This window comes from Podarcis liolepis, assembly GCF_965112155.1.
Source record: "Podarcis liolepis genome assembly, chromosome: 1".
Lineage (NCBI taxonomy): Eukaryota > Metazoa > Chordata > Lepidosauria > Squamata > Lacertidae > Podarcis > Podarcis liolepis.
Window position 1 is genome coordinate 128,271,792 of NC_139554.1, and position 27,230 is coordinate 128,299,021.

Genomic DNA, 27,230 nt, shown 5'->3' on the forward strand with positions numbered 1-27,230 from the left:
CGCTTCCTTGCAAGCTGCGTGGGAAGCGCGCATTGGCGAGGCGGGATCCTCCCTTCTCCTCTCAATGGGGGAATGCGGCGGCACAGGCGGGACTAAGGCGACGGAGGGCCGCCGAGGGAGGAGGCGTGGCCCCAGCAGCCCTTCTTTTAAAACCAGCCACGGGCATCAACTTGCAAGCGCCCTGGGAAACGGCAGCAGCGAGCAGTGGTTGCGGAGGGGACGCCGGCGCAGAGCTCAGCGGGGAAATCTGCATTGACTTCGCCTCCAAGACCACCGGAGACGTTCAGTGACTTGCATCTAAGCCGAGAGAGAGGTGAGTTTGCTGGATCCCAACTTCTTTTGTCTGCGGGTCCTTTCTCTCTCTCTCTCTTCATTGGCATGCACTATGGGGTGGGTCTTCATTTTCTCTTGCAAACCACCCTGCAACTGAAACTAGACAGACAGAAATGCCACACACGCCTATAGATGCGTCTTCCTTTTTGTTATGACCCCTTCACCGCCTCTTTATTTTTTATCTCTTTGTCCGCGCTTCATTGCCAAACCCACCTCTGCAAATTGGAGACATCAAAATGACAAGGGAAGGCCGTTGCCACCCCCTTGTTACGCAGCTAGCCAAGCTGGGCTTGCATCTGATCGGCTGGGAATCGTTTTATGTAGATCGGTTCCTTTATAGCATGTTGTAGTAACCTACACAGTGTCTTGTCCGTGCAGATGTATGGCTAAAGGATCGGCTCCCCCACCTCTTTTCAGTTCAGTCCAGGTTTTCTGCATAGGGTGGTGCCCTGCATGGTGAAAGTATGGCAGCAGAAGAACCAGTGGGTGGTTCATTATTCCAGATTAATTGACCCCAATGGCACAACCTTAGATTGCATGCCTGTGTTCCCATCAAGGCAATGAAATCCCAGTACTAATCTACTGGACAGCTAAATTACACAATCTGAACATTTCAGCAGCCTTCTATCTGAACTGTGCCCTTGACAGAGTTGGTGTTCCAAACAGTCTGCTTGACTATAATGTGTTTAAGATCTTGCCAAGGCACCCAGTCGCCTCTTCCAATCGAAAATGCCTTTTGCTTAGCAATGCAATGTTTGCTTCTTCTTCTTCTTTTTACATAATCGGTTATATTTATCTGCGATACCTTATCTGTATCTTATGCCAGTTTTGCACAATCTCCACTTTCAAATTGCTCTTCGGCTTAAAGGAAGTGTAGCACAGAAAGTAGGGTGTGTACCATTTTGAAATGGGGATTAGATTTGCTTATTACTTTTTTTATATATGTTGGAAGCTGCCCAAGGGGGTGGGCAACCCAGTCATATAGGTGGGGTACAAATAATAATAGCATTTCTGCTGTGTGATTTTTGCAGTGCTGCACAATGCACTGCAAATACATTCTTTTACAATTTAAATGTTTCATTCTGGTTTTTCATAATCGTATGTAATCTGTCTGTTATAGTGAGTAAAACAAAACCATAGAGTAAGTAGAAACTGAAAACGCCACATGGCAAACAGTGTAAGACTGCAAGCATTATTTATATTTCTATCCTGCCTTTCCTCCAGTTAACTCAGTGACAATCACTCCAGTGAGCTTCATGACAGAGCAGGGATTTGGGGTCTCAAATTTCAGTGGCTGCCTGTGCAGTGCCAAAATTCAGCACCTGCCTCTTGCTTTCCTCTTGCAGCCTACATCATAGTTGCGGTACCCCCAAGGCTCTGCACCCAGTGCAGCTGAGCTGGTCATGCTCCCCTAAATCCACCTCTGATTTCCAGCTGGGCCTCCGAATATCAATCCCAAGACATAAACCTGTGGCCTTCCAGATGTTGTTGGACTACAACTCCCATCATCCCTGGCCATTGCTCTTCCTGACTGTGGCTGATGGGTGTTGAGGTTCAACAATATCTGGAGACCCCCAGGTTCCTTACCCCTAATCTTTGCACTATGCTGGATTTTTTGTTTAGTCGTGTCCGACTCTTCGTGACCCCATGGACCAGAGCACGCCAGGCACTCCTGTTTTCCACTGCCTCCCGCAGTTTGAGCAAACTCATGTTGGTAGCTTCGAGAACACTGTCCAACCATCTCGTCCTCTGTCTTCCCCTTCTTGTTGTGCTGGATAGAGTATGTTTATTTCTGAATTCGAGACTGCTTTCCAAATGTGTTCCTTGTACTCAGGTATTAGTTGGGCCCAGTATTATTTTATAGTAAAACTCACCTACTGAGGACGTGTTCATACAGATGTTTAATTTGCACTCAGAAAGACCTCCTTTAAATTATGAGTACTGATGTCAATACTTCCCTTAAAGCCCTCCTTTTTCCATTGCGGCACGCACACACATTCCAGGGTGTGTGAACAATCTGGGAGAAAGGTATGCCATTCCTAAACTAGCAAAATGCTTGGAATTATGGTGCCTGAGGAGGTATGTTGCTGGGATTCCTGGCAAGGCAGAGTTGTAGTATTATTGGCTTTCTTGTCAGTATGTTTTTAAAATTGTTTTTATCACTGATGTTCCGTAATGTGTTTTTAATATTGTATACCGCCCTGGGTCTTGCCAACCTAGCAGTGCAAAAGCACATCAAGTGCAAGTAGATAAATAGGTACCACTCTGGCAGGAAGGTAAACGGAGTTTCCGTGCGCTGCTCTGGTTCGCCAGAAGCGGCTTTGTCATGCTGGCCACATGACCCGGAAGCTGTACGCCAGCTCCCTCAGCCAATAAAGCGAGATGAGCACCACAACCCAGAGTCGGCCACGACTGGACCTAACGGTCAGGGGTGCCTTTACCTTTACCTTACCGCCCTGGGATCTTCTGAAAAAGGGCAATCAATCAATCAATCAATCAATGATGATGATGGACAGTATATAAATGATGATGATGATGGTAATAATAGTACACTTTTTGTGCAGAGGTCACATGCTTGCAGGAGTCTCCCTGTATCAGCCTCCCCCAAATATTAAGATCTTTTCCCCCCCACTATCACTTCTATCAGAGGTGAAGTTTGTCATAAGGGTCTGGCTCACACATAATGCTAAACCAGGGTGGGGGAGCTCTGGTCCTGGGGGCAAAGGTGGCCCTCTAAGCCTATGTATCTGGCCCTTGGACTCTTCCCAGGCCACACCTGCTTTGCACCATCCTTGGGGGTGCTTTTGCCTGGCTAGAATATATCCTCGAATTCTGTTAATGCTTCTTGCATACTCGCATGGAGTGTAGAGAGGGACGTGTGATTGTGAAGGATTTAGCCTACCTTACAAAGGTAAGAGTCGAATTTGTTGCCCTCCCAGCCCCATTGGGTTTCCTACTATAATGGCAGCGGTTTACTCGGCAGTAATCGGTCGCTGTGAACAGTGGTTTAGCTGTGCTGTATAATGAATTGTTGCATAACTCACCCAGTCACCTGTGATGATGAAAGCAATTCCATGAAACATTGTGAAATGTAATTGTGAATGAATAATCCTGGTCGTACAAGCAGGAAATTTTTCCAGGGAAGTTTTCCTGGCGCCTTCATTATACACCGTTAGGCACCAGAAAAAAATGTTCCTTTTTAACCAGGCCTTTGGTTAATTTGATTGACATCCTACACCCTTTTAAAATGTGGTTGTTGTGGGGGGGTGTTATTGGGTTGTGGTTTTTATTTTTATTTTGTAGTTTTATATTTTGATTTTATTCTGTGAACCGCCCTGAGACCTCCAGTTATAGGGTGGTATATACATTCAATTAATAATAATAACAATAAAGAAGACTTGCATGCACACTGAGTGAATGATAACTTATAAAAATGTGCGGAGTACAGCCTAAAGCTCTGTTTTTATATTATTTATATTTTATTTCATAAAATTGGTACACTACTTGATTGTAAAACAAAATCCTCAAGGGGTTTACAAAACATAAAACAGTAAAATCACCAAAAAAATTACAAACCTACTATAAAACATACTAAAGTTAAAATGCTAAACAGATTAAAATTACCTCAGCTTTCTAAGCATCTGGGTAAAGGTAAAGGGACCCCTGACCATTAGGTCCAGTCGTGGCCAACTCTGGGGTTGCAGCGCTCATCTCGCTTTACTGGCCGAGGGAGCCGGCGTACAGCTTCCGGGTCATGTGGCCAGCAGGACTAAGCCGCTTCTGGCAAACCAGAGCAGCGCACGGAAACGCTGTTTACCTTCCCGCCAGAGCGGTACCTATTTATCTACTTGCACTTTGACGTGCTTTCGAACTGCTACATGGGCAGGAGCAGGGACTGAGCAAAGGGAGCTCACCCCGTCATGGGGATTCAAACCGCCGACCTTCTGATCGGCAAGTCCTAGGCTCTGTGGTTTAACCCACAGCGCCACCCGCGTCCCAAGCATCTGGGTAGGCTTGCCTAAACAGGAATATTTTTAGCAGGCTCCAGAAAGGGTACAGTGAAGGCGCCTGCTTGATCTCAAGCAAGGAGTTCCACAGTTCAGGCGCTGCCACACTAAACAACTGAGGTCTTACAAATCCGGAATGGGTATCATGTGACACCTGTAATGGCGCCAATTCTGCCGATCGAAGCGTTTGAGTGGGCACATGTAGAGCAAGGCAGTTTTGTAGGTAAAGGTAATTTTTTGCATTAAACAAAAGCATAGGATAAATGGAAAATATTTTAAAGCAAAAATGGCCAAGTCATTGCTCTTTCATAACCGGCAAATACCCGTGGGGATTATAAGTAAGCCATGGATTGTTTCAGAACAGTGCTTTTGTTGACAGGGATCAAGGGCCAAGTAGGAGCTGCAATTTTTCCTCCTATTTACTTGAATGCCTGGCTCTCTCACTTTCAGAAAAGTAATATACAGCGGAACTTCTCTTAACTCGCGGGGGTCATTCGCTTGCATGAAGAGATCCTGTTTGTGCTCCCGTGTCACACATGGCAACTTCTGCGATCTAAAAGGCATATCTTGGAGCTTTAGGCTGCGTGCACAAGCATCCAAGCGGCCAAGATCTGTGAGCGGTCATATAAGGCACCTTGCAAATCGTAGGCACTGTATGAGTATTTAAACCGAAATGTTTCAAGCCACTGTGACTTAGATGGCATGGCTTTGAAGGAAGCTTGCCAAAACCTGCCATGGCCCGTCCTCAATGCCAGGAGACACGTGGCTGGAAACCCCATAGAATATGCAGACTTTGTGCTCTAGTCTAGTGTGTACCTTTACCAGAGAGGGAATTTCCTGTGCCTTCATCCCATGCAATTCTAGGAATGTCTGAAGGACAGGAGCCATGTAACCTTGGCATTCCAAAGCAACGCAGCCAATGTGAAACAACTACCGTATTTTTTGCACCATAACACTCACTTTTTTCCTCCTGAAAAGTAAGGGGAAATGTCTGTGCGTGTTATGGAGGGAATGCCTACGGGTGGCATGCCTACGGATTTTCCTCCTCTAAAAACTATGTGCGTGTTATGGTCGGGTGCGTGTTATAGAGCGAAAAATACGGTATACTGGTCTAGAAACATCTAGATTTCCCTCCGCCTGTTGTGGCTGAACTGGTCTGGCCTTGAATACTCCTCTCTGCTTTCTCCTGGCTTGCTACTGTCCATTCCCCCTTGGTGCAAGGAGGGGGGGGAAAGATGGGTGCTATTTTGGTTGCAGACAGCGGAAATGTCCAATCTGATATTCTCCGGAGTGGTTTATGCACACAGGAGAATCTGGGCTTGTGGCAGATACATGGTCCTTCCGCTTAGCAATGCTCAGAGATAGTCCAGCTATTGCAGCTTATGTAGAGCCAATGGAAAAATAAACTCCATTCTGTGCTCCAAGAAACTACAATTTTATTTTATTTTTAAATCAGACTGGAGCATGAATGTCATGGGTGTGCATAACTTACCTTTCTTGTCCCCAAAATCTGAATTGCACTGGGATCATTTCAGACATGAACATCCCCTTCTTAATGTCTCTGTTGCCAACTAGCAGCCCAATTTCATCAACGGATGTCACCATAATCTGTATTTAGTGTTTGTGGTTTTCCCCTCCCCATTAGATCACAATGTCTAAAAAAATCCATGGCGGATCTGTGGTTGAGATGCAAGGAGACGAAATGACCCGTGTGATCTGGGATCAGATTAAGGAAAAGCTGATCTTTCCCTTCGTGGATCTAGATCTTCACAGGTAACTGGATTTCCACAGGTCCTCTGTATTGTGAGGAAATTTCCAGTTTATACGTGGGTGTTTGTCGACTGCTTAGCTCTTGTATTTGGGAGAGTCTTGCTTGATATTTTCTCTCTCTCTTAGGGACTATCCACATGTTACTTTTGCTGACCCCAAGATTAATATCCACTTTGAAATGGTGTGCCTTGATTATAAATAATTGTCAAATAGAGGCAAATTCTGTTAAGTACTTCGTGACTGTGTGTTCACACTTAATGCCAATTCTCAAATTGGTACCCTTTGCCAGATGGGCGGGATATAAATAATAAAATTATTATTGCAGTGGTACCTCGGTTTACGAACTTAATCCGTTCCGGAAGTCCGTTCTTAAACCGAAACCATTCTTAAACCGAGGCACACTTTCCCTAATGAGGCCTCCTGCCACCGGTGCCCTTCCACCGTTCAGATTCCGTTCTTAGACTGAGGTAAAGTTTGCAAACTGGGACACTACTTCCAGTTTTGTAAAGTTCATAAACAGGGCTGTTCTTAAACCGAGGTGCCACTGTATTAAAAGAGTGAGGTATTTTGGCTTGTAAATTCTTGTAAGTGGCCAGTGCAAACTTGCTTAGAACAGAAGATGCTTCTGTTGGCCAAACTTCTCTTTTAAAACAAAAACCTTGGGGTCCAGGGAAGCTTGAACTGCTCAGAAAATAGGAACCTGACAAGTGTTCCTTGCTCTGTCCTCCGGCCACACAGCCCAGGATTTTTTCATGCATCTACCAGTTTAATAGTTTTCATGCTGGGCCCGTGGCTCTGTGAATTAACTAGGCAAACTAAGTTGCCACTTACCGTATTTTCCCCTCTATAAAATGCACCTTTTCCCTCCTAAAAAGTAAGGGGAAATGTGTGCGCGTCTTATGGAGCGAATGCAGGCTGCGCAACTATCGCTGGAGCCAGCAAATCCCTCTTGCTGTTCTGGCTTCTGGGATAGCCACGCGAAGCCTCTTCAGGGCAGTGGGAACGTTCCTACCGCTGTGCTGAAGAGGCTTTGTCTTGCATTCTTCAACAACATTTGATTCAGAATATTTTTTTTCTTGTTTTCCTCTTAAAAACTAGGTGCGCCTTATGGTCGGGTGTGTCTTATAGAGAGAAAAATATGGTTCTTTTCTTTTCTTGCATTGCTCCTGTGCCAGTTGGCAGCCTGCCACAAGTGGCAGCAGTATAAGAGGTTTGCAGTTCTTTTTCCATGGACGTCTCTGTGCTAAGGAAAGACCATGTTTTGGTGTTCTGTCTCTCCTGCAGCTTATATATATATATATATATATATATATATATATATATATATATAAATATTTATTGCAAATTTTAGACAAAAGAGAAAGGTTAACAAACATATCACCATACAACCAAGCAAACAAAGAACAGAGAAAATTTAGAAAGTGAACATAAAACAAAAAGAAAGAAAAAAAAGTACATAAGAATCAATTTATCCATAAATCATATTTCCATAATCTTTGGACTTCCTCACATCACCCTTTCCTGCGTTCTCAGTCATACAGTTATAAACAGCAATTTATTACCTTGTTTCAAGTCTTATTAATAGTTCTCAAATATTATGTCCCCAATTATCAATATTTTTATCATATATTAAAGTAGTTGACTTAAGCATTATATTACCTCAAGTTTCATCATTTTCTTAAACATCACTTACTCATATCTCTTATAGCTAAATTACTGATGCCATGTTATTTTTTGTCATGCATTCTCCTAACATTCATGCAACTTATAATGTTTTCGTAGATAGTCTTTGAATTTTTTCCAGTCCTCTTCCACCGTCTCTTCTCTCCTGCAGCTTATTAAGGGCCTAGGGATTCTGCAGTGGAGTCTGGGGAGAGTAGCAACACAATAGGCAGCTTCAGGTTTCTGTTTGATCTGCTCAGTGAACTAATCCACCCCAACCCCACAGCAGCACTTTCACCCATTTTTCTGCTTCTGAAGAGCTCTGCTGGCTAGCAATGTTATGGCTATTCAGAATAACTCCACCCCCCGCTGTCACCACCTGGGCATCACCTGCTAGCAACACAACTGTAGCCACAATGACTCATCCCCACTTTCTTCAGCCTTCAAACCACGTGAGCCTGCGGTGGGCATTTACAGTGTTGAGAAAATAAGTCAACCTGCTATTCCACACATGGTTGTTGGAATCAAACCGCTGCCTTACCAGCACCAAGTGACCTCCCTTTGGCACAGTCTTGGGCAGTGTGCGTGGAGGTCCTGGGCTTCCCAGATGACAAGACTCTCAGCCTCTCCAATGTGGTTCAAAGGAAAGCAGAGCAATACGTTTAGCACCAGCTTGGCTGCAGGAGTTGCCGGAAGGAGGCACACAAAGTGCCCTCCAATCATCTTAGGGACTCCGTTCCTGTTTTGTGTAGTTTTCTTCTCCCAAAGATATCCTAAGGCAGCAGAAGTTTAGGATCAAGAGTTTTCCTTCTCCTCGATGGGCTACATTCCCAGGCTGATGAGCCCCATCTGCTCCTCACTTCCCTCTGCAGCAGGCATCCCCAGCCTTCGGCCCTCCAGATGTTTTGTACTACAATTCCCATCATCCCTGGCCACTGGTCCTGTTAGCTAGGGATCATGGGAGTTGTAGGCCAAAACATCTGGGGGTCCGCAGGTTGGGGATGCCTGCTCTACAGCATGTTCAGAAACTGCCTTCCTGACCATTGGACCCACTCTTGCTCTCGTCTGCGCAATCCTCTGGAGCCAGTCTTTGCATGCAGGGCAAGTCCCTAACTCACTAAGGGCTTGAGACCCATCAGCTCCCCTCAGTCAAAGCTGTTCCCGGGGTGTGGCTGCTGTCACATGCTGACAGCTTCTAGGAGCCACAGTGCAGAACTGAGTGCAGGTTGGGGGCCAAAGGTGGACAAACTACCCCAGAAGGAGCACAATGTGTCCCCCACCAGAGGTACTACCCCTCCGCTAACACCACACACTGTCAGAGTACCATTGGCAAGAGTACCATGGAAAAAAGTACAGCAAAATCTTTTCAGTGCATCCACCGGTTGTAGATTAAACCGTTGAGTCGTTAACCTTTCCCCTACTTCTCTTGCACTTTGCTTTTTGTTCCGGATACCTGCCTAACCAGATGTACTGCTTTGCTCGTGCTGACACTGCCAAAGCAGAATAGGTATCTGATAGCATAGCTGTACAATCCCACACATCTGAGTCCAGACACATTTTCATTCATTTGTTTTTATTGGAAGGAGAGCATCAACATTGCTGTCCAAGCGGCTTTTGCTCATTCCTCCAAGTGTTAACTTCATGAAATTTTCTACTTGTATATGAAGTAGCTCCTTCTTTCATGAGGACTCCAACTCCCATCAGCCTCAGCAAGCAATTGCAGGGACGATGGGAGTAGTGGTTCAGCAACATCTGGAGGGCCAACGGTTCCTCACACCTGCAGAAGATGGTCATTTTACTCTGTTTGTGCCATTTCCTATCTCTTCTCTTCTTTTTGAGCATGTTTTCCACCCTGAACTATGATGCCTTGGATGGGCCTGTAAGGCACTTAACAAATGACTGTGTTTTGGGGACTTGCTTGCAGCTACGATCTGGGCATAGAGAACCGCGATGCAACCGATGACAAGGTCACCGTGGAAGCTGCAGAAGCTATCAAGAAATACAATGTCGGAATCAAGTGCGCTACTATCACTCCGGATGAGAAAAGGGTAGAGGAATTCAAGCTGAAGCAGATGTGGAAATCTCCAAATGGAACGATCCGAAACATTCTTGGGGGCACAGTCTTCAGGGAAGCCATTATCTGCAAAAACATCCCCCGACTAGTATCTAGCTGGGTAAAGCCCATCATCATTGGCCGTCATGCTTTTGGAGACCAAGTGAGTCCTTCACGCAGCGTTTGGCATTTATGGCTTTTACTGTTGAGCGCACCTTCTCAAACATCAGAGATTTTGTATGGTTGGGGAATGCATGCAAGAGAGAGCAAAATGAAGCTGCAGGGCCATCGATGAATCGTCACAAAGCATATCTCTTACAGATTTTTGAACTGAACTGCAATTCCTGTTAATGATTAAAATAGATTGAGCTGTGTTGAAATCTCTGCAAGCTACAGCTGTGGCTGTTTGCCTTGGTCTGGAAATCATTTAAAGGAAGTACTATTTCCCCCGCCTTTCTTCCCTGGAAAAGGGGAATAATGGAAATCTGACCTGACATATACATGGTATATAATTCTGCTAGGGAGGGGGTACTGGCAAGCTGCATGTTGATCATCCCTGACCTAAGCAGCCATTTTGTTTGTTCTTCTGCAGTACAGAGCCACAGACTTTGTCGTTTCTGGCCCTGGAAAGGTAGAGATGACCTACACACCGAAGAATGGAGGCAAACCCATAACTTATTTGGTCCATAACTTTGAAAGTAAGTGTTGGATTATATAAAGGATATTTGAATGTGGAGAATTGGGGAGGAATGTTAAGTAGAGTTAGGCTTGTAACCTGAATAATGGATTGAGCCAGACCTTCAACCAGGGATCCACAACTGGGGAACCATGGACCAAACCTAGTCCCAGTTGCCCTCCATACCAAGTTGCCAATGTGGGAACAGAATGCAGAGGAACTAGTAACTATGGTGATATTCAACTAAGTCTTCCTCGCTAGACCCACATAACTTAGTCATGTTCATTAACTACAGTGGGTCCACTCTGAGTAACATTTAGTTGAATCATACCGTATACAGTGGTGCCTCGCAAGACGAAATTAATCCGTTCCGTGAGTCTCTTCGTCTTGCGGTTTTTTCGTCTTGCGAAGCACGGCTATTAGCGGCTTTAAGAAAAAGGAAACAAACTCGCAAGAACTCGCAAGACGTTTCGTCTTGCGAAGCAAGCCCATAGGGAAATTCGTCTTGTGGAACGACTCAAAAAACGGAAAACTCTTTCGTCTTGCGCGTTTTTCGTCTTGCAAGGCATTCGTCTTGCGAGGTACCACTCTATAGCTATAGGCTGGCGATCTTAGTAGTGAGCCAGGGTCTCCCTTCCAACAATTCCTTGTGGTCTTTCCATAATATTAGATCAAGGAGCACATGAAGTATGAAAAACAACAACAGCATTTCTGTTCTGTACATGCTGTCACCATTGTTCCTGTTACATACAGGCCTGTTCTTTTCTGCCAGAGGCAAGGGCACAGCCCAGGAACCCAAAGTTCCTTTGGTGTTGCTCAAACAGTTGTGAAACTGGCGTCGGTGGTTGCAAAACCAACTTGTGATTTACGTGTGTTTCAATGTCTTGCTTCATTCTGCGCAAGGCAATAATGTAATTTGGGGTAATTCTAGCTTTGATGTGTATAGATAGGATGAAAGGACTACAAGGGGAAGGCTTGATTCCAGCAATCGCAGATGCAGAGTTCTTGAAATGTATGTTTGCTGAAGGATGGGAATTGCTGCACTGTGTTTCCCTGCCTGGATTGCCCAGGAGTCTTGAGAGATTGAATTGGAAGAATGTTGCAGAAGGGATGCAACACACCCATTTCCATCTTGGTTCCATGCACATGTTGGAACCAAGAAACTCCTAAGAGTCTTAAGAAGGAAGAGGCTGAAAGGAAGGGAATCTGCACAGGAAAGGAGAGAGCCTGCAGAATGTAGACTTGCCCAAGTCACTTACCGCCCTCTCATGATGGTTCCATAAATCACTTGGACAATATCTACAGAGCACTCTGAATACTCAAAGTGCTTTGCAAATGCATACTATCCATAAGCATTAAATGGGCGTTTGGTGATTCCTGTCTGAAGACACTGGAGAGGTTTGTGCTCGCGTGTCCCACAAAGTTCCGATCAGGTTCTTTACTACTCTTAAAAGGGGAAAGGAATTCTGCTTCTGCCTTCTTAACTCTTTTAGTGGAACTTGGGAAAGTTGCTAGGCGGCTGTGTTTGCAAGGAGAAGCAAGTGATTTCCCAGCCTTCTGTATAAATGAGAGGCTTCATTCATTTAAGCTGTGGACTAGATCTGTATGTTTAGTATATGGTTGTGTTCATTGATGTAGAGATGTAATGATGTAATGAATGTTGCATTGAACTGGACACGTGTGCCACGCATCAGGCCGTACAAAAATAATTGGTGGCTGCAGTACAGTCCTTAAACGTTCTGGGAATGTTCCCTGTACGCTTTCTTTCCATTGAGCCATGGCCATGAATGAACAGTTGTAGGCCGTGTGCCAGCTCGCAGACTGTGACAAGCGGAGACTGGGTGGAATCCGTTCAGACACACTGAGGTTTTTGTCCTTCGTCCCCGCCCAGCGTAACTTCATACTTTGCAACTCCTCAGTGGTCCTCCAGGCATTAAAAAAGAGAGAGGGAGAGAAAGCCTGGAAAATTGCAAAACAATCCTTACAATAACCCTGTAAGGTATGTCAGTATTATTTCTGTATGTCAGACTGGGGTCTAATAGAATAGCGACTTGCCTAAGGCCATCTAGAGCTGAGATTTGAACTAAAGCAGCCTTGCTCAAAACCCTCCTTAACCATTAATTACTGTTGCATTACACTGCACGCATCGATGCGTGTTCTAAGCCCCACAGAATCATTCCAAGGACGTCAATTGTCGTGTCACAGAGTAATGTTCAATTATCAGTCATTACTTTAGTCGTCTTGCGTTAAAATGTTCAAGTATGGAACTATCACCAGAAGGCATCCCAGTTTCTGAAAAGACTGATTTAGAGTCCTGTTTTAATTTTTTAAATTTTAATGAGAAAAGGGAGTAAAGATAAAAAACACACTTAAGCGAGTTGAAAATTCATAATATTTATAAAAAATATTTTTATACTCTCCATTTTAAAAGATGTCAGAGTGGTGTGCTGTTTTCTTAAAATGAAAGTATATAAAAATATTGAGGGGGGTGGTGTCAGAGAGAGGAGTGGTACACACTATAAAAATACCGTGCTGCTCAAAAGCAGATGTTTCTGTTCTACCTGACTCCCTTTTTTTACTTTCCTCTTTCTCTCTTCTGTGGTATAGACTGTGGAGGTGTGGCTCTGGGAATGTTCAACCTTGACCAGTCCATTGCGGACTTTGCCCACAGTTCTTTCCAGATGGCGCTGTCTAAAGCATGGCCTCTGTACTTGAGCACCAAAAACACCATTTTGAAGCGATATGATGGGCGTTTTAAGGACATCTTTCAGGAGATCTATGAGAAGTAATCAATATTTTGTTATATATTCATCTTGCAGGTGTATCTTTGTTTAAATAACTGTCTTATTAGTCACGGTAGCTGATCTTTGAGTCTTTGGTCAAAAAGGTCTACCTCAAAATCTCACATTTTTTATCTTATTTCTTAATGCCACTGGAAGCTGAACCAGTTAGTCATTCGTTTTGCAAAACCTCTTTCTGTTAACTCCTACAGAAACGTGAGGTGGAGGAAAGCTATGAACCTGAGTGAATGAAGAACTGATTTTCATATTTCATATGAAAATAAAAATCCGACAAGAGAGATGCTGGAGGCCCAGACATAAAATCCAGTCCCCTAAGGTTCATTGGCTGCCTTCCATCCTAGCCCAAGATCCCAAGGACAACCTCATTCTTCCAGGCTGAAACACAGGCAAAGGACCTGCCACTTGTGGACAGGATCTGCCTGGGCAGAGCTCTCTCTCTCTGTACTGTGGACCTTGGCTCTTTGCCACTGCACTGACCACACTGGAAGGAAATGGTAGTCCGCAGCTTTGCTGCTGATTACTCTGTAGAAGAGGATGAGGGATTGAGGAGCTACAGAATCCTAGTTGCAGGGGTCCTTGCTGACCATTTAGTTCAGTCCCCTGCAGGAAGTTCAGGTGGCACCCCCAGCTGTTCATCCTCTGCTTAAAGACCATCAGCAAAGGAGAGGCCACCAACTCCCACCAGCCCCAGAAAGCACGGCCAGTGGCTAAGGATCATGGAAGCTTTAGTTCATCTGGAAGAGCAAAGGTTCCCCACACCATCTTTTAAGTACTTGGATCCATTATTGGACTGCCCTTACCTTCATGCAGCTTCTCATATTCTGACTAAAATCTGCCCTCATGTAACGCAAGCCAGAAATACCGTAAGGTACATTAGCATGGAAACTCAGGCAGGTTTCCTTCCCTTCCCCACCACATTCCCACATCCTTTATGCAAGGTGTAAGCTGCTTTCCCTTCTTCTCATGGGTTGTATATACCGGACCTGCAATTTTCACCTGTGATTCTACTTTCCTTTTCCTTCCAGGGAGTACAAGTCACAGTTTGAGGCCAAAAAGATATGGTATGAGCATCGGCTGATTGATGACATGGTGGCCCAAGCGCTAAAATCTGAGGGAGGATTTATCTGGGCCTGCAAGAACTATGATGGGGATGTGCAGTCTGACTCGGTTGCCCAAGGTATGATCTACCCCTCTCTTGTAGCACTTCTACAGGACGCCATTTTGATAGCTTGAGATTACGGTAAATTCTTTATCTTTGGCAAAACGTGGGTTGGCTGTGTGAGGAGTGACTTAATGATTGTTGGGACATAAGAATAGCCCTGTTACAGCAGGCCAAGGGGCGTCCTGGCTCAGCATTTTGTCTCCAACAGTGGACAGTTAGATGCTTCTGAAAAACCTACAAAGACTGCAGCCAGTGTGGTGTAGTGGTTAAGAGCGGTAGTCTCGTAATCTGGGGAACTGGGTTCGCTTCCCCGCTCCTCCACATGCAGCTGCTGGGCGACCTTGGGCCAGTCACACTTCTTTGAAGTCTCTCAGCCCCACTCACCTCACAGAGTGTTTGTTGTGGGGGAGGAAGGGAAAGGAGAATGTTAGCCGCTTTGAGACTCCTGAAGGGGAGTGAAAGGCGGGATATCAAATCCAAACTCTTCTTCTTCTTCCTGGTGGCCAGTGGCATAGCGTGGGGGGTGCCAGGGGTGCCGGCCGCACCGGGCGCAACATCTGGGGGGGGGCACGAGTCCAGAGGGCCCAGCCCCGTCGTGCCCTCGGCCCGCCCCTATTGTCAGAGCAGCCGGACAGCCTCTGCCTGCTCCTACCTTGCCCACCCGAGGACTGCGGCAGCGCCCGCCCCTGTGGCCACCTACCCCTGCCTCGCCCATTGGCTTGCCTCCCTCGGCCCCGCCTCTCTCCGATGGCCGCGGGGGTGTCCTGCTCGGCGCCGGCGCCTTTTTTCAGGAGGTAGGGAGGCTGGACGGGGAGGTGGGGTCGGAAGCGGGCAGAGAAGGAGGGGAGCTCGTAGCCAAAAGGGCTGCACCGGCCGGCAAAGGACCGGGGAAAGTTTGGAGAGGAGAAACGCACCGTCATGATTTCCCGGTGGAAGCGGCAGGATTAGGGATGGCGAAGCGTAATTACGCACAAATTTCGCTGGGTGAGAGCTTCGGGGATCGATCGGCGGAAATGGGAATCAATTGGAATATGAGAAAGAGAAAGTGAGAGGGACCATCATTCATAGGCATAGATTTGTAGGGTTAGGGGGCGCAAATCCACGGGTTAGGGGGCGCAAATTACTTGCCTTGCCCGGGTTAGGGGGCGCAAATTACTTGCCTTGCCCCGGGTGCTGACAACCCACGCTACGCCGCTGCTGGTGGCAAAATGTGCAAGCTTTCACATGGTGCAGGATTTGTCACAGAAGGGGAAAGCAACTAAATTCCCTGCGGTATACAAAAAAAAGGTTGTTCCCTTGTACAGATGATGGTACTCACTCAGCTATGTAACAGTTCCAACAAACCTTTCTACATCAAACATGAATGTGTACAATGGATCAGCCAGCAGGGAGTTACAAATTATTGTACATCATGTTGATATAAGGAACACCTATTTCCGATAAAAAATCCTGTATCAGCAATACATGGCTTCCAAGAATGGCAAGGGGCCACCAGAAAGGAGACATGTTCTCTGCCTTTCATCAGTGGCTCAAAGGAAGTTTTGTGGTTTCTTTGCACTGGTAGCAGCCATAACGTTTTATGGCTATGTTGCTCTTACCCAGGTATTGTATGTGGCCTGTAACAGCAAGGAAAACGTATGCTGCTTTCTTGAGTATTGAGAAGCAAAACTGGTCTTGCCACACTTACGTGCTTGGGAGGCAGGAAACTTTCTGAAGGAATGGAGATGATAGGGCTGAGAGGAAGAGTTGGCAGCAAATTCTAATTGTCAAGGAGCTAGCCGTGCTTGAAAGACAAGTGATGGGTGTTCGCAATTAGCCTTAAGGTGAATTGTCATAAAATTACTATGTAGCCTAATGGCAGACGCGATGCTGTTGGCCCTGGCAATTGTCCCACATGGCTCAGCAATTTACAGAACTCCTAAGGGCAGTGGCTTCTGCATAGCATTTGATCACATGCCTTTAGGCCACCACGATCCTGTAATCAGAATTTTATTGCCTTCTTCAATTTCACCAGTGGAAAACACTTTGTGAATTCCAGGCAAATTCAAGTCAAGTCCAGCTAAGCATATACTTAACTCACTTTCCTTAATTGTTGTCTTGTTATTTCCTCACATTTCTCCTTCATTTCTGACAGAATTGGAAACCACTTGCATATTTTGTTCCAAATTACTAGACTGAAAATTATCTTCTGTATGTATGAAGGCTGTTGAGACATACCAGGTTGATTTATTTGCCCCGCCTGGTATGCCATGGAGGAATATGCAAAAAATTGAAGTTCTCAGTTTATTCTCGTGCCCAGGTTATGGCTCCTTGGGGTTGATGACTAGTGTCCTGATATGCCCAGATGGCAAAACTGTTGAGGCTGAAGCTGCTCACGGCACAGTCACCCGTCATTATCGCTTGTACCAGAAAGGTCAAGAAACCTCTACAAACCCGATCGGTAAGTTTGCTACCAGCTGTCTCAGCCATACCTAGAAAATGTGCGTGAAACGCGTGTGCCAGGTGAGAGGTGCAAGAAGAAATGTGTGGCAGGAAAGCTTTTAACTTCTACTACTTGGATGTCTTTGTCGTCATTCTCTTAATGGGAAACACTGTGAAGCAGAAATTGAAAATCTTGACACCATTTGAGGAATAAGATTCCCATATGGGGAGATGCAGATGGGTCGCGGGGCCATTACGGTGGTACCTCGGGTTAAGTACTTAATTCGTTCCGGAGGTTCGTTCTTAACCTGAAACTGTTTTTAACCTGAAGCACCACTTTAGCTAATGGGGCCTCTTGCTGCCGTTGCGCCCCCAGAGCACGATTTCTGTTCTCATCCTGAAGCAAAGTTCTTAACCTGAATCACTATTTCTGGGTTAGCGGAGTCTGTAACCTGAAGCAGATGTAACCTGAAGCGTATGTAACCTGAGGTATCACTGTATAGCTGTGTGTCAGGAGGCTACTTGCTAGAAGACTCTAGAGGAAAACACTTCACAGGGGAAGTTTTGATAATTCAGTTCAAGGAGTGCATTTGCCAGTTGAAATCAAAATTAGATTGTTAGGTCTCATGGTGCAGGAGGGAGTAATGTGGTAATAGAGAAGGTCATAATTTCAGAAGCAGAACCATTGGCTCAATTCATCTTTTTTTTCCCCTCTCTCTCTCTCCTTTTGACCTTTCTCAGCATCCATCTTTGCCTGGACTAGAGGTCTTGCTCACAGAGCAAAGTTGGATAACAACACAGACCTTAAGAACTTCGCTTCTGCCTTGGAGGATGTTTGCATAGAGACCATTGAAGCTGGCTTTATGACAAAAGATCTGGCTGCTTGTATCAAAGGGTTACCCAAGTGAGTAAACTCAGCCCATTAGGAAAGGGAATTTTGTTACTACATAATGGTAGAATTTGTACAATTAAAAAACACTAAACTGCTTGTTTGGTGTTGATTGTAGCATAGACCTGAATTGCATCCCAAAGACGGGCAAGTACAAGAACTGAAAGCAGAACTACTCAGGTCTCCAGTAAAATATGACTGCAGTGTTTTAAGTCATTCTTTGCCAGGGTCGTAGCAGCTAATCCTTCTTCTGCCAAATTGTGAAAGCTCTTATTCTGTATTTCATGCCAAAGTCGCCACACAGGCCCAAGGTTAGGGAACGTGCATCTAAAATACATTCTCATGCCTATAAATGTGGGTTTTTGAGAAAGGAATGACCCCCCCCATGTTTTTTCTTCTTAACCAAAGGAAAGGAAGCCTTGAGATACTAGATTGAGGGGTGGAAAGGAGTGGATCGAGATTCACCCCACCCAAGAATGAGAAAAAAATCAGATGGCATAAAAGATTGTCAGAACATTTCTTGTGCGTGTATAAAACAGCCAAAGTTTGTGCCATGCTGCTCCTGACTGACACAAACCTGCAAAACTAGCTAATGTTTAAGATCAATTTTAAATCTCATACTACCATAACATTTACGGTTTTCTTGCTTCATCTCAGTGTGACGCGCTCTGACTACTTGAACACATTTGACTTCATGGATAAACTTGCTGAAAACCTAAAGGCAAAGCTCTCTTCCCAGCCAAGACTTTAAGGAGCAGGCCTCAAGAATTGCTCCGGAAAGAAGGTCGCCTGCCACATGAATGAATCGCACTGTTGTGTAGTATAGCACTTGGGGGGGGAATATGTCTACATTGTCAGATTTTGTTTTTTTTGTAAAAAAGGCACACAGGGCAGGCTAGATGGCTGCCTCTGTGAATTAAGCTGTTAGCCTTTTTGCCAACCAAAACCCACAGTGACAGACCTTACTGGGGGTGGAGATGAGCTCTACAGTGAATTGATTTAAATAATGGAATAGGTTTTGTTTCCTAGCTAGCTGTTGGGCCTTTACTGGAGTAAAGCACTGCAAGATTTAAAACCCTAGTGAAATTGGACAAAGGCTGCAATCTTAACCTCAGTTGCCTGAGAGTAAGCCCCAATGAGTTCAGTAGGATTTGCTTCTGAGCAGACATGGTTAGAAGTGCCCTGTAAAGCCTCATGTTGGCAGGATTGTAAGAGGATTCTACTAATGATAGAGTTGTGAGTATTTGCCACAGTTCAATAGGGCAAGACTTAGACAAATGCAGTCCTTTTCTTATGTATAGTACCCAAATTGAAGTGCAGGAATGATTTACTCCTGTGTTTAGGCTAGGTGTATTTTATTTCCTTTCAGATAGGTTAATGGTGCAGTTTCTCAGACTATTTTCAACCATTTGAACATTATCTTTTATTCTCATTAAACATTGTCCTATCCATGGCTCCTATTCTTTTTATGGGGGATATTTGGCATAAATAAACTACTAATATCCATCCCTATGTGTCAACTTGTTTATGAATTGTAAGGCGACAACTGGTAAACTGTAGTTCAATTTACAAAATAATCCTTGCACGTGGAACAGGTGTAGGATAGCTGGGTAACTTGCAGATCTAGTGCATGGCCTAAGCAGCATTTAAATGGGGTCATGTCTTCCCTGGAACTCAGCTTTCGACACTTTCATGCAAGCTAATAGTCATATATTGTTTGGAATAAGATGATCTACAACTCAATAAAATGTTAAACGCTCTACATTCCTGGAGTTCTGACAGGCTTTCAAACATCCAATTGAACTTCAGGTGGAAATGTTTTATTTCTGAAATGCAAATACCACAACAAAAAAGACTAGGTAAGGGGGAATACTGGAGACCCCAAAGTTTTTTTAAACAGTAACAAACTTGTTTCCTACTAAAAACAGTGAATTCGCAACAGGGTCGATTTCCTCTTTTTAGGTTTCCTTGGACTTTCCAGATCCTCTGGGCAACCTCTTTCTTTTAGTGTTGTACAACGGGGACCCGGGGTAGATAGAAAATGTAAATGGGTCACCGCTCCTCAGTTTGCTGCAGCAGAGAAGAGAGAGAAGCAATATAATTTGTTGTACACAGACTGTTTTTGATTTTTATATTCCGGGAACCGGCACCCCCAGCAAGACAGTCAAGGTTTCAGGCCACAGACAGCACAGGATTCCCATGATACATATTTCGACTCCCTCTCTTATAAAAGGGCACTCGGCATCAAACAGAATACTAACGTGTTAATCTTGGGCAGTGCATAGCGAACTTCTTTCGTCTGTCTTCTTGGCCGTGTTGGAGGTGATTCCAGAGGTACAGAATTGGTTGAATCTTGCAGGACCTTGTTCTCTGTGAAGAGTCAGGAATTGATCACTGCTTAAGCTACACTGAGACTCCCTTTAAACCTATTAAAAATAAATAAACTCAGAGTAAAGGTAAAGGACCCCTGACTGTTAAGTTCAGTCGCAGACGACTCTGGGGTTGTGGCGCTTATCTCACTTTATTGGCCGAGGGAGCCAGTGTACAGCTTCCGGGTCATGTGGCCAGCATGACTAAGCCGCTTCTGGCGAACCAGAGCAGCGCGCGGAAACGCTGTTTACCTTCCCGCTGGAGTGGTACCTATTTATCTACTTGCACTGGTGTGCTTTCAAACTGCTAGGTTGGCAGGAGCAGGGACAGAGCAACGGGAGCTCACCCCTTCACAGGAATTCGAACCGCTGACCTGATCGGCAAGCCCTGGGCTCAGTGGTTTAGACCACAGCACCACCTGCATTTCTAAACTCTGAATATCCAGAGTCAATTGAGAATTCAATGTTAGGCCTGATTGGCTACCAAATTGGGTTTTATTTCAAAAGCAGTAGTTTAAATTCCACATGGTTCCCAACAGCAAGTGGTTACTAATGTTCTCCTGTTCCCAAAGGTGCAGGTTTATTTCCCAGACAAGGTATCATTCAGAGATTCACACATGCAACTTGTGCAAAACATCTTTGGATTTCAGGGCACCTCTTTAACATAAATATTCCTTCCTATACTTCTCTTCTTTCACTAAAGCAGAAGCACAGCAGCAAATGAAATTCCTTTGTGGACATGCCCTTAATACAGTGGTGCCTCGCAAGACGAAATTAATTCGTTCCGCAATTCTCTTCTTCTTGCGAGTTTTTCGTCTTGCGATGCACGGTTTCCCATAGGAATGCATTGAAAATCAATTAATGCGTTCCTAGGGAAACCACCTTCAGACCAGGTCCGGGGACAGTCTGTCCCCCGACCTCTTCTGAAGGCTGGGGGGGGGGGACAGGGGCTTTTCTTTACACTGCCAGCCTTCAGAAGGCTGTTCTGAGGGCTGGCGGTGGGAGGGGAGGCCCTTCTTCCCACCTCCCGCCCCGCAAGCTCCGGGCGGCCGTGCTTCGGGTGACAGGCTGCCGCCCCGAGCCTCGCGCGCCCGGCGGGACCTCCTGCCGGGTGCGCGAGGCTTGCAGGCATTCGCCCGAAGCAAGGGGAGCTCTCCGAAGGGCTCCCCATGCTTCGGGTGACAGGCTGCCGCCCCGAGCCTCGCGCGCCCGGCGGGACCTCCTGCCGGGTGCGCGAGGCTTGCAGGCATTCGCCCGAAGCAAGGGGAGCTCTCCGAAGGGCTCCCCATGCTTCGGGTGACAGGCTGCCGCCCCGAGCCTCGCGCGCCCGGCGGGACCTCCTGCCGGGTGCGCGAGGCTTGCAGGCATTCGCCCGAAGCAAGGGGAGCTCTCCGAAGGGCTCCCCATGCTTCGGGTGACAGGCTGCCGCCCCGAGCCTCGCGCGCCCGGCGGGACCTCCTGCCGGGTGCGCGAGGCTTGCAGGCATTCGCCCGAAGCAAGGGGAGCTCTCCGAAGGGCTCCCCGTGCATCGGTTGACAGGCTGCCGCCCCGAGCCTCGCGCGCCCGGCGGGACCTCCTGCCGGGTGCGCGAGGCTTGCAGGCATTCGCCCGAAGCAAGGGGAGCTCTCCGAAGGGCTCCCCGTGCATCGGTTGACAGGCTGCCGCCCCGAGCCTTGCGCGCCCGGCGGGACCTCCTGCCGGGTGCGCGAGGCTTGCAGGCATTCGCCCGAAGCAAGGGGAGCTCTCCGAAGGGCTCCCCGTGCTTCGGGTGACAGGCTGCCGCCCCGAGCCTCGCGCGCCCGGCGGGACCTCCTGCCGGGTGCGCGAGGCTTGCAGGCATTCGCCCGAAGCAAGGGGAGCTCTCCGAAGGGCTCCCCGTGCATCGGTTGACAGGCTGCCGCCCCGAGCCTCGCGCGCCCGGCGGGACCTCCTGCCGGGTGCGCGAGGCTTGCAGGCATTCGCTTGGCCCTTGGCCCCCCCGCTGGACTTCAAAAGAGCTTCGGGAAGTCCAGCGGGGGGCCAAGGGATTCCCTCACCGCCGCCCGCATTTAGAAGCGCTCGGGGAAAGCAGCGCACTTCGCAGCTTTCCCCGAGCGCTTCTAAATGCAGGCGGCGGTGAGGGAATCCCTTGGCCCCCCGCTGGACTTCAAAAGAGCTTCGGGAAGTCCAGCGGGGGGCCAAGGGGTTCCCTCACCGCCGCCCGCATTTAGAAGCGCTCGGGGAAAGCAGCGCACTTCGCAGCTTTCCACGAGCGCTTCTAAATGCGGGCGGCGGTGAGGGAATCCCTTGGCCCCCCGCTGGACTTCAAAAGAGCTTTGGGAAGTCCAGCGGGGGGCCAAGGGATTCCCTCCCAGCCGCCCGCATTTAAAAGCACTCCGGGGAAAGCTGCGAAGTGCGCTGCTTTCCCCGAGCGCTTCTAAATGCGGGCGGCGGTGAGGGAATCCCTTGGCCCCCCGCTGGACTTCAAAAGAGCTTCGGGAAGTCCGGCGGGGGGCCAAGGGATTCCCTCCCAGCCGCCCGCATTTAAAAGCACTCCGGGGAAAGAAGCGAAGTGCGCTGCTTTCCCCGAGCGCTTCTAAATGCGCTGCGCTTCCCCGCTGTCCCAGAGATTTCCTATGGGCTTTCGTCTTGCGAAGCAAGCCCATAGGGAAATTCGTTTTGCGAAGCGCCTCCAAAACGGAAAACCCTTTCGTCTAGCGGGTTTTCCGTCTTGCGAGGCGTTCGTCTTGCGGGGTACCACTGTACCTAATAGTAGTAATTCACACAAGGTTAAGAGGCAGGAGATAAAACCAGCACACTATCCTTTGCTTGCATCTTTGATTCTTGGCTTTGGGCAATTTGTGGATATTGTAAGGGAGCACAAAGCAGCTATTGTGTTTCTTAGCTGGACTCCCATCCCCCTCCAATCACGGTGAAGAAAACAAAAAACCATCTGTTTCTTCACTTTTTGCATTGGCAAACGTCTAGCACGTGTATGGGGCAAACTGCCATCCAATCATAGACCTTTTGCTTTCCTGAGCTTTTTCACAGTGAGCTGCCACTATACTGCAGTCTAGCTTTCATTTTAGGTGCAGAGCAATAAAAGCTCTGGGCTGGTTGGGAGAGAAAACCAGATCTGCAAGTTAGCTTAAATCAAGCAAACCCAATAGGAGTGCACAGATTTGCACACAGAAAAAGGTGAATGCTGAGATTTAGATGGAGGGCTTCACGCCCCCCACCGCAATTCACCTATTGAACATCAACAGCCTCTTTTCATCACTCACCTTTTCCTTGTGCTGTGTTTTGCAAGGTTTCAGGAATTGCATGTGCTGTCTTTTTCTCACATCTGCCAGAAGCCACTTGCTTTGAATCATTTTTTAAAGCTGTTGAGACTTTGGGCAGAGACGAGTTTCTTTCTGGGCTCACTTGATCTTGAAGTGCAGAATGTGACTGAACAGAACTACAAGAATGCGGTAAGGTGGTCTTAGAAAGACCAACTATAGAAGACTCAGCAGTTTTGGGACATACAGCCACAGAATCAGCCTGAGGTGAAGCCTTAGGAAGATCCCTATGGAAAGAATCTTGCTGAGTCCTGGAACCTGAACCTCGAAATGCGGAATGCACATTCCCTAGAGAGAAAACAGGGGTTGCATCTTCTTGACTTGTTGATTGAGAAGTGAAACTCAAATTCTTCCTCTTCCTTTTATTGGTTCTTTGAGTACTCAGACCCGTGTCTGTTTCCCCATGTTCTTTCCCTGCGTTATCCTTGCCCGCTTTAACTGTTTTGTGTTTGTGCCCTTCTTTAGCCTTGGTTTCTTGAGGCTGCACATCAACACTGAAGCTCTGTAGCTCCATCTCACTGATCTCCTGTTGTAAACAAATTTCCTGGGTCGTCTTCTTGGGTTTTTTATGCTTCACATTCAGATCCAGTGTTGCTTCTTCGCCAGGAATCTGCTTTTGGAAACCAACCAACTGTTTTGTACCAAGAGCATGCAGTGGTGCCTTGTTGCTTAACAAACTAAACTCCGGACTTCGGAACACAATTCCTCGATCCTCTAAGTTTTCCGAGGGTGCATTTCCTTCATGTGCAAGGGGAGCAGAATTGTTCTGATAATCTAAAGGGCCCAGCTCTAACACAGAGGTCCTTCTACAACTCCTGGTTTTATCAGAACACTGGGAAGTATGCTTCACATTGCAGGCATGGCTCTTTTTATCTTGTAGTTTATTGCTTAATGAGATAGTATCTGGATTTTGGAACTGACTTTCTGAATTCTTCATTCTTCCCAAGAATGTTCTTTTTTTTGTTTCCTGAATCAAAGCATTGCAGTCATCTACATTGCTTAGAGAAGTCTGGTCCACTACATAGGTCCTTCTGCAATCCCTGGTTTTATCAGAACACTGGGAAGTATGTTTCACATTGCTTAATGAAATAGTATCTGGATTTTGGAACTGACTTTCTAAATTCTTCATTTTTTCCAAGAATGTTCTTTTTTCAATTCCCTGAGTCAAAGCATTGCTGTCATCTACATTGCTTAGAGAAGTCTGGTCCACTACGTAGGTCCTTCTGCAATCCCTGGTTTTCTCAGAACACTGGGAAGTATGTTTCACATTGCAGGCATGGCTCTTTTTATCTTGTAGTTTATTGCTTAATGAGATAGTATCTGGATTTTGGAACTGACTTTCTGAATTCTTCATTTTTTCCAAGAATGTTCTTTTTTCAATTTCCTGAGTCAAAGTGTTGCAGTCATCTACCTGCTTTGGAATAGTCTGGTGCACTACATATGTCAATCTGCAACCTCTGCCTTTATCACGGGGCTGGGTACTATCCGCCTCCTTCTGACTGCAGATGTTCACTGGTGGTCTTTCTTCCAAAGAATCGACTTGACTTGACTCTTCAGTGTGACGTGCAGGCTCCGGAATTGTCATCACGCTACTGTTCGATTCAGAGGTTTTGTATGGTACTACCACAAAAGTATTCCTTATTCCACTGTTATAATTAACCAAATGTCCTTTGGACTGCCTGACAGCAGAAGACCTCCTGTGCACATTCCCCATACTCACTTTTTTTACAGCTGTGGTTTCATTGGCTTTGATCGTCTCACAGCTTTTATCATTGGTGTCTGGTGCCAAAAGCTCACCAACCTGACCGACTTCAAAATACTCTTTAACAGCCTGCTCCGATTCCTTTGTCCACTGAAGCATCTCTGAGGACTTCTTTTGAGAATCACCTCCAGATGCAGCTGATGAGCTTATTCTGCGTTTCTTCCTCTGAGTCACGTGACCACCTGATAACAACACGCTACCAATGAGTGGTGCCGTAGTCACCTCACAGTGCTGCAGAGGTGAACTGTTACTCAGGACGGACAGCAAGCCGCTCCTGGGACATTGTTGTGTTCTCAAAAGGTTTCCTACAATGACAAATAGCTGAATTTAGTAGGTAACACAAACTTGCTTTTTTTTAAAGAATCCATGAACATTCCATTAAAGCTTGTGCAATAAACGCAGCATAGGGGGTCTCTATAGTATAGTGTATTTTAAAATGGTGTTTTAGAGTTCTTAGGGGTGTTTGAATGTTTTATGTAGTTCTGTAGTAGTTTTATGTAGTTTTTCAATTTCATTGTTCTGCATGGGACAATGACAATAAAGATCTCTATCTAAGAAAGCAAGAAAAGTAGTTCTCAGTCTAACCAAGGGCCCATCTCATTTCCAACAGAGACCAGACAGATGCTGCCAGGAAGCCCACAAATAGGGCTTTAAAGCCACAACCCTCCCCCCCCACTTCACATTGTGTGCCATGCCCCACAATTAATATTCAGACATTATACTAAACAATGGCAATGTTTAGTATGCAAATGAGCCTAGCCGCTTCCTGGACTCATGCATTTTCCATTTCCCTTGCACAACCAAGGAGTTCAGAAGCATTTGTTTCCATTTTCAGTTAATTGTGGCGTCCCATGTTGTCTGAACCGGAAACTGTAGTTAGAAGAGGAGGAGTTTGGATTTGATATCCCGCTTTATCACTCCCCTTCAGGAGTCTCAAAGCTGCTAACATTCTCCTTTCCCTTCCTCCCCCACAACAAACACTCTGTGAGGTGAGTGGGGCTGAGAGACTTCAGAGAAGTGTGACTAGCCCAAGGTCACCCAGCAGCTGCATGTGGAGGAGCGGAGACGCGAACCCGGTTCCCCAGATTACGAGTCTATCGCTTCTAACCACTACACCAGACTGGCTGCATTTAGTGGTGAATCTAGTTAGCTTCAACAAGCCAGCTTTCTAACCCACATAAGCGTGCATAAAATTGTTTCTAATTGTGTGTGTGTGTGTGTGTGTGTGTGTGTGTGTGTGTGTTGACGTCTATGCCCATTCTGTAATTACAAAAGCTTTTTGGTGGCAACCATCAAATGGCACTTATATCGGGCACGAAGTCTTTGCTGTTCTTTAAAGCACACGTCAAACAGCAAGGCATTCTTTTATACGATTCTAGACCTAACTCCAAAAGCCCACTGCAAGCAATCTGATCAAACCTCAGGCAAAACAAGCTGTGGCTCCCATTGCATGAAGGGGGAGTGAGAAGAAGGAAGGTGGCAGCAGAAAGAGAAAAGGGGGGAAGCAGCCCTGCCTACTTTCCACTCTGCTCCCACTCAGCTCTTCTGCCGGCTGACATGTAATTCCCTCGTGGGAACACAGCCCTCATCAGAAAAAAAAGTTTGCCTGCTTAGGAAAAATGGTATTTGGTACTGAAGACAGGCAAAGCTATGCCTTTCAATGTTGCCTACATTGAGTGTAAACACTCACAGTCTGATGCAATAGGTGGGGTTCCATCCAGACCTCCACAATATAGTCTTGGCCAAATGTGCTTGCCATTCCTTATCCACAGCCCACAACTGACTTAAGTTAAAGGACCATCACTTGGGACTAAACAAACCCTAAAGACAAGGTTATAGAGATTTGGCTCTTATTTCTTCCCCCAAATGCTCACAGGATTGTAAGAGAATAATTAAGCATGATGCACACTGAACCTATTGCCCAGTACTGAAAAGGAACAGAACTGTGCATTCCTGACTGGTATACTGCCAGCACCCAATGGCACAGTAAATAAATACATAAGAC

At 46.3% G+C, this 27,230-nt stretch overlaps 2 protein-coding genes across 4 annotated transcripts in view; one reads left to right on the plus strand and one right to left on the minus strand.

Annotated features, from left to right (window-relative positions):
- IDH1 (isocitrate dehydrogenase (NADP(+)) 1) lies at nucleotides 1-19,280 on the plus strand. Its single transcript, XM_083474305.1, has 9 exons — nucleotides 1-313; nucleotides 5,986-6,113; nucleotides 9,697-9,988; nucleotides 10,418-10,523; nucleotides 13,109-13,286; nucleotides 14,328-14,479; nucleotides 16,764-16,904; nucleotides 17,627-17,789; nucleotides 18,432-19,280. Exons 2-9 carry the CDS (start codon nucleotides 5,992-5,994, stop codon nucleotides 18,523-18,525), a joined length of 1,248 nt encoding a protein of 415 aa, XP_083330431.1. The 5' UTR covers nucleotides 1-313; nucleotides 5,986-5,991; the 3' UTR covers nucleotides 18,526-19,280.
- Nucleotides 18,650-27,230, minus strand: part of LOC310692229 (uncharacterized protein) — a 13,990-nt gene continuing 5,409 nt past the window's right edge. For all 3 annotated transcript variants that reach the window (XM_083472928.1, XM_083472927.1, XM_083472929.1), the window contains 3 exons: nucleotides 23,407-25,530; nucleotides 20,036-20,144; nucleotides 18,650-19,844 (listed from right to left, as the gene is read on the minus strand). In XM_083472928.1, the coding sequence (XP_083329054.1) occupies nucleotides 19,733-19,844; nucleotides 20,036-20,144; nucleotides 23,407-25,530 (2,345 nt within the window). In that variant the 3' untranslated portion in view covers nucleotides 18,650-19,732. The remainder of the gene's footprint in view (nucleotides 19,845-20,035; nucleotides 20,145-23,406; nucleotides 25,531-27,230) is intronic.

Coding starts and splice junctions, on each gene's coding strand:
- IDH1 (XM_083474305.1), top strand. CDS start 5,992: ATGTCTAAAAAAATCCATGGCGGATCTGTGGTTGAGATGCAAGGAGAC. Junction 9,989..10,417: donor GTCATGCTTTTGGAGACCAA/GTGAGTCCTTCA, acceptor GTTCTTCTGCAG/TACAGAGCCACAGACTTTGT. Junction 16,905..17,626: donor AACCTCTACAAACCCGATCG/GTAAGTTTGCTA, acceptor GACCTTTCTCAG/CATCCATCTTTGCCTGGACT.